The 12,019-nt window shown below is 43.1% G+C and overlaps 3 protein-coding genes across 3 annotated transcripts; 2 read left to right on the forward strand and 1 right to left on the reverse strand.

Moving 5' to 3' along the window:
• Positions 1-878: 878 nt before the first annotated feature.
• On the forward strand, positions 879-1,616 carry SARC_06729 (hypothetical protein; the record flags this gene model as incomplete). Its single annotated transcript, XM_014299348.1, has 1 exon — positions 879-1,616. A coding segment is annotated over one exon (738 nt), but the record flags the coding sequence as incomplete, so codon positions are not given.
• Positions 1,617-1,919: 303 nt separating this feature from the next.
• SARC_06730 (hypothetical protein) lies at positions 1,920-3,053 on the forward strand (the record flags this gene model as incomplete). Its single annotated transcript, XM_014299349.1, has 1 exon — positions 1,920-3,053. One exon carries the CDS (start codon positions 1,920-1,922, stop codon positions 3,024-3,026), a length of 1,107 nt encoding a protein of 368 aa, XP_014154824.1. The 3' UTR covers positions 3,027-3,053.
• A 3,146-nt stretch (positions 3,054-6,199) lies between these two features.
• Positions 6,200-11,275, reverse strand: SARC_06731 (hypothetical protein; the record flags this gene model as incomplete). The annotated part of the gene is made up of 8 exons (XM_014299350.1): positions 6,200-6,397; positions 6,827-7,035; positions 7,820-7,985; positions 8,634-8,728; positions 9,607-9,855; positions 10,142-10,322; positions 10,583-10,749; positions 11,188-11,275. 8 exons carry the CDS (start codon positions 11,273-11,275, stop codon positions 6,200-6,202), a joined length of 1,353 nt encoding a protein of 450 aa, XP_014154825.1.
• Between the last annotated feature and the right edge of the window lie 744 nt (positions 11,276-12,019).

A 12,019-nucleotide genomic window follows, 5' to 3' on the forward strand; every position in this document is an offset into this window, starting at 1 on the left:
GCCGGAACTAAGTGTAACTTTAGTTGTGGTATACAAAGCACACTCGATCATACCGGAATGTCATTTTCAGGGTTCGCATTGTGCCACGAAGTGAGCGATAGCATGCCATTGTCAGCGACAAGCGGCGCCTGTGTACAAGTTTTGTCGGTATCCCATATACGTCCGTGGGCATTAGAACTGATTGCGTTACCTCATGCCAGGTAAGTAGCAATCGTGGAGACTTACGCAGAGATAAAAATGCTACTATACCTTGCGAGGTAAAATCTGCGCATCGTGCTAGCAGTGAGAGATTTCGGCACTCTAGCAAAAGCAAGGCTGGTTTGCGGCACAGCATGAAACTCCATAGGAAACACTATAGTGATCGGCATTTTGCTACAGGGTCATAGTCTGACAGTGAAAGATTGCCTGCAAGTATAACTACTAGTTTGCAAGTAGAACTACCTGCAAGTACTACTACTAATCACAAATCTTTAAGCGAGAGCAAATCAGGATTAGCGTGTAAAACACGGTCAAACTTTCGGAGGTCCATCCAGCGAACGGCATCTAAGATGACAAGTCGATCTTTGAATAGCCCACAGTGTGATGCAGTGATCTTATCGAGCCAACATACCTTGAATCATGACCCAAAAATGATAGGTGTGAATGAAGCCATCTTGGACTTGCTCCAAAAGAAAGTTAGGCCGTTGGTAGACACTATCGCTGGTACAAACGAGAACAGTTGACAGGATACAAAACCGGATGAAATATCAAAGGTAGAAGAATACGATTTTGGGAACTCGCAGAACGATTTTAACAATCTACCACCAATATGCGATTCGAGATTCCTGAACAGTTCCACCTGTGGTAGTGAGAGCGCTCTCTTCTTTGTTGCTTCACAGTCTCCCTCGAAGTCTGCAAGCTCAGAGAGTGTCGAAGTTGGTTCTGGCTCAAGTAGTGTTTTGGGTAGCAAACTCTGGTTGGGTAGAAAATCTTCCCGAATGATGGGTAACTCGGAAGAAAAATCTATATCTAGTGGTCGGAACAAAATGTTGGATTCTGGACGCAAGCTCAAAACCATGGGGAGGCTCGATACTTGTGACAACACAGATTTACGTGATCAACTAGACGACGTTATCAAGTGCGTTGTCAGTCTTGAGCAAAGGTACGATGCCACGTGTATACTGGAGAACTTGCATCGTACACTGGTGAAAGGAATGATAGTGTTGCGACAACAGCTCGTAGATCTGCACGGAATAGAGTTTATGACTGAGTTGAAAGCCATTTGGTCATGGTTTTGTTCTCGCACGATCAAGGACATTAGCTCCATATTTTGCACAAGCCAGTCGCTGTTGGTGCCCTACATCAGACCGTTATGCCTGTCTGAATTCCGTGACCACATTATGGTACACCGTCACGTGCGCACGACACTTATGGAACAGATAAGAGAGGGACACGAGCGACCATTGCCGCAAGAAATATCGCAAATGCTGCATGTTTTATCCAGTCGATGCTACTCTGATCCTCTCGATTTAGTTTCGAGAAAGATCATCAAGAAGTTGTTATACTCTATGGTGCAAAACACAGATAACGATTGTAGCCAGTTTGTTGCGCGGCTGCAAAAATATTTACAAAGTTAGCGAGAGTCGCAGACACAACAATCTTCAAATTGTCACAGCACTGAAGATCCAGATGTACCCAGCTACATGACTGAAGTAGTTGTCCAAGTGAACAGTATCGCTAGCAGCAACTCTTCTATTTATACAGATGGAAGACTATCTTCAAATATGAAGTCATCGGCAAGAACTGCACTTGAGCCTGGTGTTGGCAAGAATATAATAGACTCACCCGGATCGATATATCAATTTCCAGTGCGCAGCCTTGCACGAGATAGACAAGGGTGCTCAGCATCTTCTTTGTCTTTCCCCATCAATTTCAACGAGATGAAAGCGGGGGCAAACTGGAACAGCGTCAGTGGTTGTGTGTCGAGGTCATTTGATTCACCATGTGATACGCGTAACAATCAAAACGACGATGCCCTCAGAAGTACCCAATCACTACCCCACAACAAGAAGGGAGCCATCAACATGGGCCTGGTTATACGACGAGCGCTCACCGCATCCGCGGCTACATTGTTAGAAATGACAGAATTTGCATCACCGCAACAGGCTAATACAGATTCACAACCTTGGCGCTCACCTGTTCCAAAGGAGTGTCCAGTAAAATATGTTAAAAAGCCGTATTCAACAGTATCGTGTGATGACAGTGGGAGTACTGGCAAATCCTCATCAAGACGAATTCGCGCCAGCAGTGTTGTGGAGGTGGGCGGTCGCATGATGCGCATGCGGAAAAAGAGTGGCCAAAGCGACAAATCGCAGACACAGAAATGTGGCAGTAGTGGGGAGAAGAGTAGACAGGACAAGAAGTCAAAACAGTACGAGCAGGTTATGAACGTGGCGGCGGCTGAACACTTTCAGCACCAAGCGAAGAACAAAGTACACGTTGGGCGGCACCGGAGCGCAACTCTTGCTTCGGCGGCGTCGATTACCTTGCAGAAGAGTCTGAGCCGTGAACTACAGAGCTCACAGGACAGTATCGATCAAATGGGAAGTGAGGATGAAGATGTTCTACCACTCAGTATGGGAATTGGCAAGGGACACAATCGAGCGAACACACGTGACACATGCACTAGGCCAAACGGACCGAATATCGCTGCAGGCAAAGTTTCTGAGTTGGGATTTCGAAGATTCTTGGTAATAAGGGACGAGAGCCGGAGTAACTTGTTCGATTCAGATAGCGAACTGAGCACATGTACTATCCTGGCTAACTCTGTTTCTTCAAATAACGGCAAAGAGCAATATAGACCGAATATTGCTCAAAAACTCGATCAGAACACTCCAACGTATCGTGCATCACCTAACAAGAATGTGATGACTCCGCCGCGAATTCTGGTTGTAACGAAAATCAGTTGTATAGCCAGCGTGCGAATATTCACACCAGAGGAGGACAAGGAAGCTAGGTGTGTAGTCGATGCTCAAATCGACGACTAAAACAGACTACCGATACGATGATAATGCAGTGCAGCCATTGTAGTTAGTGGCGCTCAAGATCGCGTGATCCGACGCTTTAAGCATATTGTGTGATTAGTTGCAGAAGATCACGGTCAAATCTACTAAAATATATCAATCAATATCTGAATACAAAGCCAGAGAAATATAAATATCCAGCTACAATGGCAAGTGGATTCATGATGAAGCACAATCGTTTATCATGTTATCGAAATCTCGCACACCTACCTAAGTTGCGCAATACAAGGCAATAAAAACATTGATCTCGACTGTTAGTCTATCTACACAATTTAGGCAACATATAACGCATCTCTGTGATCCCATAAATACTATCACTTTAGCATATCGAATATAGACCTACTTTTGGAATAGAACAGCAAGGCAAGCGTCCTGCTAGAATACCACAACATCTACCGGATTATCACTTTATTTGCTTTGCTGAGCTAATCATGAATCAACAATAATTATTGATGAAGCGCTTATAAAGCATACTTCTTTTTGTCTTAGCTTCGACGGCAAATCAGTCTATGAGAAGATGCAAGTAACTCAGAGTATATGATGTTATTCTACAAGTCGACAACTTTAGTGCCTTGAGTGTGAATTTTACTTTAAAAGTGCATTAATCTCCAATTTCGAGGATTGAACGGTGCGCATGCCCGAGCATAAATATTTTTGCAATGCTTGTTAGAGACTGATCGCATTCGGCGTACAACTTTCGTGCTCACGGTCGGGTTCAGCAACTATTATTATGCTATTCTATTGCTCCCATACTGTGTATTCAAATAAACAGATCACTCCAGAGACTTGGGCGCGATGAATTGAACCATAAACAGCTCGGCGCAAATTGATAGCGACAGTGCAACATACTCAACCTCACATGTTTGTCATCAAGGAATTGACGCAAACTGGGGTCGAATAATCGAGACTAACTATCGCGTGTGAGCTGCACGCACAGTTTCGTACACAGCCCAAACTATACACGCCTACCACTATGATTCGGGACATCCGCAGGATCGAGCATACCCATTGTATAAACTTCTCGCAATGGAAATTGAATATCAGTACAAAAAGTGCCAACTTCTCGCGTGTGCGAAATAAACACAACATGCATGCAACAGAAATGTCTGGTTCATGTTCTTGTTGCCTCTAACTCGTTGCTGGATGCATAGAATCCGAAGTCTTGCATTGGAACTTGCTGGAAACCAGTTATACCCCCTGCTACGATGTATGTAAACGATAGGGAAACCAGAAGTCAGTACCGGACCGCGCACGATGTATTCCTCACTAAATGATAGGAACTTACGTGCGGTTCTCAAATTTTAAACTTGTGCATCCATTTATGAATGGTTATCAGAATTGTAGCATGATAAGGCCGTTGGCTCGCACAACGGTCCCAACCCGGTGCAAATACTCAGTATGCAATAGAATCATATATTGCTTGCACTCTGGAGCGCGAGGTAACCTGAGAAGGTACGTTTGCAAAGTACTACAGCCCATAATTTTAGGCACTAGACCAACTCCGTATGCAAGCACCTCTCCATTGGAACGAGTATTCGATTTAAGAACTACCATGGAAGTACATATAATTGTAAGTCCACACATATGACCCCTTCAGAAGGTGCAACAACTTTCGCTGTGAGTTACTTTACCTTGTTCAGATCTTGTGTGACAGCAATATGACCATAGTGTCTTCAGACAACACAGGCCCACACATGCAGCACATAAATAGTAGACCATGTACCGCAGCCATTTGAAATGGTCGTGATAGATCACCTGCATGCCAATGCAATACATTTATAAGTAGTCGGGTCTGCGAGGATACTGAAAGCGGCGATCCGCTTATATGGGCTATAGATTGTACGTGCGTACGAATGACGGGTAAATGAAGATCGAAATTTGTGTTGGGAACGACAATCAAAATTGTTGCTAACCTCTACTTACACGCAGAGGTAGCTGAAGTCATAAAAACAATATGATTGGCACAAATCAATGAACTGTGCAGGCACACATCCCAGCTTATCTTTCGCACATGACATGTGCTCAAATACATATAGGTCTATTGTAGCTGTCGAGAATCGTAATGCGCCTTTGGTATCAATGCAAGACCTGTATGAGTGTAACAATATTATTCACCCAAACTCAATCTTTGGACATATCATGGCCACAGCCAAATTCGATATACGCATAAAAAAGTAATAAAATACTTGGTGACTTGAACACACCTTCGGATGGTAGTCCGTTTGTATTCGGTACTCAAAAGCGCGTGTTGGGCTGTATTTGTGGTCCTTTGGCAACATGTCCGAAGGTGTAAAATATATAGGTACACTGTTATTTCTCGAGTCAGCCAATCTCAATTTCAGCTGGGCGTCGAACAGTGAAGCAGGTGATGGGCGCTGCATATGCAGTCCTTCCCCATACAGCACTGTGGTGGTGTCAATCTAGATTCAGAAAAAAATATTCGCAGTTTTATCAGAAGAAACACCATGGGCATCATCTATTGTGCTGAAAGTCAAAATATGTGATGCAGATGTTGCGAAGACAATCTACTTGAAATACAACACATCGAGATGTACATATGCGTATCGCAGCTTTCGTTGAGAAGACAATGTTTGCAAAAAAACAGAGCTGGTGGTAGTGGTGTACACGACCATGCCATTTTAATTTACAGAGTGCTACTACGCGTGGAACAAGAAAATTTACACTACACATGTGTCGGCGATGACGCATTTCGATCCATGAAAACGAGGAGCCGTCGCTCGGCGTGCTATTTTTTTTGCCAGGCTATACGGTCGTGACGGGCAAGTACAGAGCTGCTGACAACAAAAACCCAACAATGAAACAAAATATATCCCATTCCACACCTTGTGCTCAACTACAGGTGATCATGCCATACACACACTGAGACTCACCTCTATTTCGCGATCACCTTTCAGACCAACAATGATGGGTTTGTGAAAAACGCTACTAAACCGATATGGATTCTCTAAGTCAATTGGCCAGAATCTGTAACGGTATCTGACAAGGAGGAAATTATTAAAACCCATTAGCTTGTAGTTTCGACAAGTCGGCGTTTTCAGGCACACCTGCACACAATCTCTTTCCAATCAATATGTTTGCAGGATGTTTGTAATCAAACTGAGTCGAAAGAATCCATGCTATGAGTTGATGACACCAGACGTGAACTCATAAACAACAAGATAGGGGATATCAAAGAAATAAAACAAGCGTTCACATGAGAGTAGGTACTTCTTGCCACGCACATCCACAGCTCTATGTTCAAAGTTCCAGATCGTCAACTTCTCGGCATGGTTTGGAAATGCCATCTCATTTCCTCCAGCACCGTATAGCACCCCCTGTATCGATGGGTTCAAAAGTAATTATAGAGACAATAGAAATCAAATGAACAGCTATTCGTAACTTCAGCTCATGCTGGTCTCAAAGTCGCCCAAATCCAAGCAGGGGCTCGGTATGGATGCATTAATGAGCGTTGCTAAGCGAATCAAAGGCACACACATTTGCCCCACATAGTTTGAGCGGTGGTGTTTCGGTCAATGTGAATGAGTAAAAATGTACAATGCATGAATGGCTATCTTCTTTTTCAACATAGTATGGGCCGGATGAATTCGCAATGTGATGAGCAGTAATTTATAACACAGGCATGACTGTTTCACAACGAAAGTATTTGTAAACATAAAGTTCGTTTAAGTATTTAAATGCATTCCACAGCCGCCACCCAATAACGACACGAACACCAACTGTCAATTAGAAACTCGAGGGCTTACCCCAGAAGCACCATCCACAAGCGTGTGTGTCGGTAAATTGCCATGCGCGTCTACTGCTTGGCCTCGTGCAAGTTTATGTCTGAGAAATACACTCCCGCTGTCGAACATTTCGAAACTGGGTCCGTGCCAAGTGCCTGCTGTGTCGGAATTTTCTAAAAATAGATTTCCATACGAGCGCAGCGTCCGATAGCAGTGATGTCCTGGTTTGCCTGTGTGAAAATAAAGCAAGGCGTGAATGGTCAGATGTCTTAATGCCAATTTGATTCAATATCTCCTGAGTTTTGAGTGCACATTTGCAGGTTGATGTGAGCAATCCAACGCTTCTGGAGTGCGGAAAACTGTACAAAAACAAGAACCTCGGCATACATAAACCAAGAAGAGCAATTAATAGCTTGTATAGTACAATAGAGTTTCATGCCTGAGTACACATACATAACTTAAAAATTACAGTTCAGGACCAAATACTGCACCCTATGCTTCAAGATACAAAATTAGTAAAACATATTGCTCACAGCGGATATGCTGACCCACATTCAGCCGCAACTACACACTAGAGTATAAACTCTAGCCGCATGCGAGCGAACCGAGCTGAGTTGTACTAAACCACACTCGGCCAAATAAGCAACTCAAGCCATGCGCACGTGTCAAAACCCACTAGGGCAGTGGAGACCCAGTTCGAAAATACCCACTTCGAACCGAACCGGTTCGTAACTGATACACAACCTTTCCCTGCAAGCTTGCTAAATCATGCCATACGATCTCAACTATCCAGATCATTCCCATCATTGCAGACTGTCATATTATATTTAAAATGAATTCAAAACACAAAGCTATAGCACATCGCACGATACAGAGTAGGTTATTCCAGACTATAATAACTTCCATCACGCTAAAACAAACCATACCGAGCTGTATAGAAGCATACCAGGCCAAAACATGGGATATAGAGCCGGGTAGCTAAGCCCGGACCACACTTCCACAGTGACCACTTACCTACGACCGCATTATGTGAAACCGTATTCGCCCTTGACATTTCCAATTTGACGCTTCCAATCCACGAGTCAAAGACACAATCTCGGATATAAGAGTCTTTCACCAGCGTTAGCAGAATAGCTTGCCATCCAAGGGTATTCTTGTCATCACAGAGGTGGCATAGGGGCTGAAGAAAAATATGATCGGATACCATGCATTTAATAACACAATCGTTTTCGTACAGAGAGAACACCACAGACATTGCCATCGGCATGTATACCACACTGGTACTGGTCTAGCCGTCTCTCTACCTGTGATCTACATTCCACGTCCCGCTTTAACGTCCTTTAATCAAGTAAGAGCCCGGATGAGAACATTCACTACAGAAAAATACGTTGCTCGCTTAGCATCCGCCCGATTTGCCCTGTATATGTATCACTGATAGGGAGGAAATATGTGTGCGTATGTCACGTTCAGGATTCTAGTGAAGGCCACCACCATAGTGCAAGTCATAGCCGAATGATGTCGAGCTAAGACCAATATCCCAATCGATATTTTTATCGAATTGACGATGAGTTTCGGAAATTTCCACATTAATGGATTCGAATTAGCATCGATTTAAGATCAAGGCCTGAAGCAAAACAATTTCGCCACGCCTTGCTAAATCTGATACTCTATAGAGTTATGTATTTTGATCGGATGGGCAACCCTCTATCGAATATAATACTGCTACAGACACTCTGATCCAACCACTCCAAACAGAATGAAATAGTTCTATGTCCGCTACTTGTTTTCTTGCCACAAATCGGAAGGACAGATACCTCATGCTACATACCTTCTTCTCCTTTTTCCAACCGCTCTCAAACCGCAGCATCTCGATTCCGATATCAGAGAGCATTTGAATTCGTAACAGTTTCAGTGATGTTTGGTCTGTAAAAGTCGAGACGACCACAAAACTATAAGATCGAGAAAAAAATGTTCTGGACATGAAGTTTTCTGAAGCCAAAAACCTTAGACGATAAAGCTAACCACAGTTTTGGAATACATGAGAAACTAATCAGGGATGGCCTCTAAAAACAAGACCTGGCACTCCGGAAGCAACATGATTAGTGACTACAAACGCCATCATAGAACACCATTGTTAGCCATGCTGGGATATCAAACTGGCACCTCACAAGAACGCAGACAGGAACTAAAATAAAACATCTAGCTAGTACCTCACAAGAACATAAGACACGAAAGAAAATAAATTACCTAGCTGGTACCTCACAAGAACATAGACAGGAATAAAATGAAGCATATAGATGGTACCTCACAAGAGCACATACAGGAAAAAAATAAAGCACCTAGCTGGTACCTCACAAGAACATAAGACACGACAGAAAATAAATTACCTAGCTGGTATCTCACATGAACGTAGACAGGAACCAAAATAAAGCATCTAGCTGGTACATCACTAGGACGTAGACAGGAACTAAAACAAAGCACCTAGCTGGAACCTCACAAGAACAAAGAAAATAAAGCATCTATCTGGTACCTCACATGAATGCCACGTGTGCCGGGAAGCACACATCTGTCTGACGAGTCAACTACTGTCTAATTCTTGAACGGACATTTTTTATAAATATCACTTGCTTCACCATGTTGCAGAATACAATATCTAAACTTAATGCGCTGGAAGGTTGTATTTAAACTTAATGCGCTGGAAGGTTGTATCTAAACTTAATGCGCTGGAAGGTTGTGTATCTACACAACTGGCCAAGCAAATGCATTTCAGATAAACATCGAGTACCCAAACATACGCCTACCTTTCTTAATAACAATTTCTGTGTGAATCGGGCTGTTCAGGGTCAAAACGCTAGCTTCGTGGTTTACATGTGCTACACAATGTGGCTGATCAAATGTGATGCCCTGCTTGCTGAGATCTTCCCATTTGGGGTCGAGTGGTATATCCCCAAACCACGGAGTCAACCACGCTTTGCTGTTGCCATGGAGACGAAAACAATCCCCCGCAGAGTAGTCGGACACATCGCTAACATGTAATTTAATAGCCTCAGCTGCAAGTGGTTCATTCATCATTAGCGATTGTACATGTGATAGACACTTTCTCATGCCAAGTGATGCATTTCTAAATTAGTTGATGACAAGCTTCAAAACTAGGCATGTCTGTGCCTATCTTTATTTTTTTTTGATTTTGACCAGTGCCACACACACCTGACACCTCGTACCATGCGGTGCCCACTTACAACCCATGTCCCAAACGAAAGACCCACCCAAGCCTATTTTAATGTTCTAATCCTAACATCTACCAATGCAAATTATCCTTACTAAGATAGATCTTACCAGGTACACTGGCAACCACGTGCACACCGGCGGCTTCTTCGACTGGCCCGGGATGATGGTGTCCATGACCATACAAAAGAAACTTATTCCCAGGGATATAGTGGTCAAGATACAATATGCTGGATGTTTCTGCAGAGGCACTGTTGCCGGCCCCCCGTAGTGTGATATTACTGGAGGTGATCTGTGCAAAATTAGATGGCCGATAGACTTGAGCAACGGTATATTCCCTGGTGACAACCACAAAACTTTACGGAATATACGAGCATTTTAAACTGATACAATCTCGACCAAATACTTCACTCAATGCCTGCCAACGCTACATTCTACTGAAAATTCAGCAAGTAAGCGCATTTCAACCATGTCACGTATATAAAAATACTTGAAGAGCATAAAAAACGCAGGTGCACATTGTACACAACTCAAGCAAAACCTTATATTCACCTGGAGTTCACTCTCTGTGTTGCCTTGCTGCCCAAATCTGTAGCGCCCGGGTGGGAAATAAACCACCCCTCCACCATTCTTCTTCGCAGCTCGGATCGCTTTGTTGACTGCCTTCGCACAGTATTTAATACCGTCCCCCACCGCACCAAAATCAACGACATTAAAAACTGGAAGATTTTCGAAGCATTAGCAATATTTTACGAGTCGGTGAGAGTTTGTACAGTGCAGGCCTATAGATTCATCTCCATGAGTACTAACTGAACCAGTATATCACTTTCTGTTCGTGGCGTCGACGACAGTGTTGACATCTTGCCCATTGCATTTGTTGACAGCCATTATCTAAAAACATAATCCGCTCATGGGATCTTAACGATAGCAGCGAGATTGTAAAAGGATCACTCTAATATCATTCAATAACTCATGACCATGGTGACATTTGCGCCATCCGCGCATAATACGACACAGTAGCCTCTCGCTCGTCGTCTAAATGAAAGGTACACGCAAGGCCACACTGAGTCCCGCTCAAGGATATATTCATAGTGAACCTTAGCGAAGAATAGAACCTTTTTCTTTAACCGTTGACAGAATTAGACATGCTTACACACCATCTTCTGTTCTGTTCGCCGTGCCACTTGCTCCATCTACTGCTCGAGGGGGCAGAAGCTCCGCTTGTAGTCGATAGCCGCTACCCATGATATAGGAATTAAGAGAAGGTCAGAACACGACTATTTTTTACAATCGCGTAGTTTCGCGTATTGTAGAGGTTTAACAGTGTCACGAGCTGCTTGGCAATTGCCTTGAGCGAGGTAGGAATCAAAGAGGAATATACATGTTGGGCCAACAAGCATGACTGCCAATTCATCCTTATTCGTACAGCTTCTCAAGAGCAGCGGATGCAGAAACTGAAGATTTTCGCGTCATCGTGAGAAGAGCAGATATTCAGAATATGGCAGGAATAATAAACACACAGTCCACGCGTACGATACTCGATAACGGTTATTTAAGATTGAGGATCAATGGTAAGCTACTTACTGCTGCCAACCAAGGAGTGGCATATAATCAGCAATCGCACACATTGAGGGGTCCGGAAAAGGCTACTTACCTGTAGCTGAAATCTGGCAGCAGCGGTTTGCTAGTTGTGTTGCGATGGTAGCGCTCTTCATACTCCCACCAAACTAACACCAATAATAAATTAAAATTCAGGAAGTTGTTACCAGGATGTTAAGGGCTAAATGTCTCGTGGAAAGTGCGGTTTTGATCCTATCATAATACAATTTTCAAGTCAATATATCATAATCATTATATATGCATATATAAATACACACACACACACACACACACATATATATATATATCTATATATACATATATATATACATAAATATATATATATAAATAAATAGCACACATACATACAAACATATACATGTATATGAT

The sequence above is a fragment of the Sphaeroforma arctica genome (genome assembly GCF_001186125.1).
Source record: "Sphaeroforma arctica JP610 unplaced genomic scaffold supercont1.493, whole genome shotgun sequence".
NCBI lineage: Eukaryota > Ichthyosporea > Ichthyophonida > Sphaeroforma > Sphaeroforma arctica.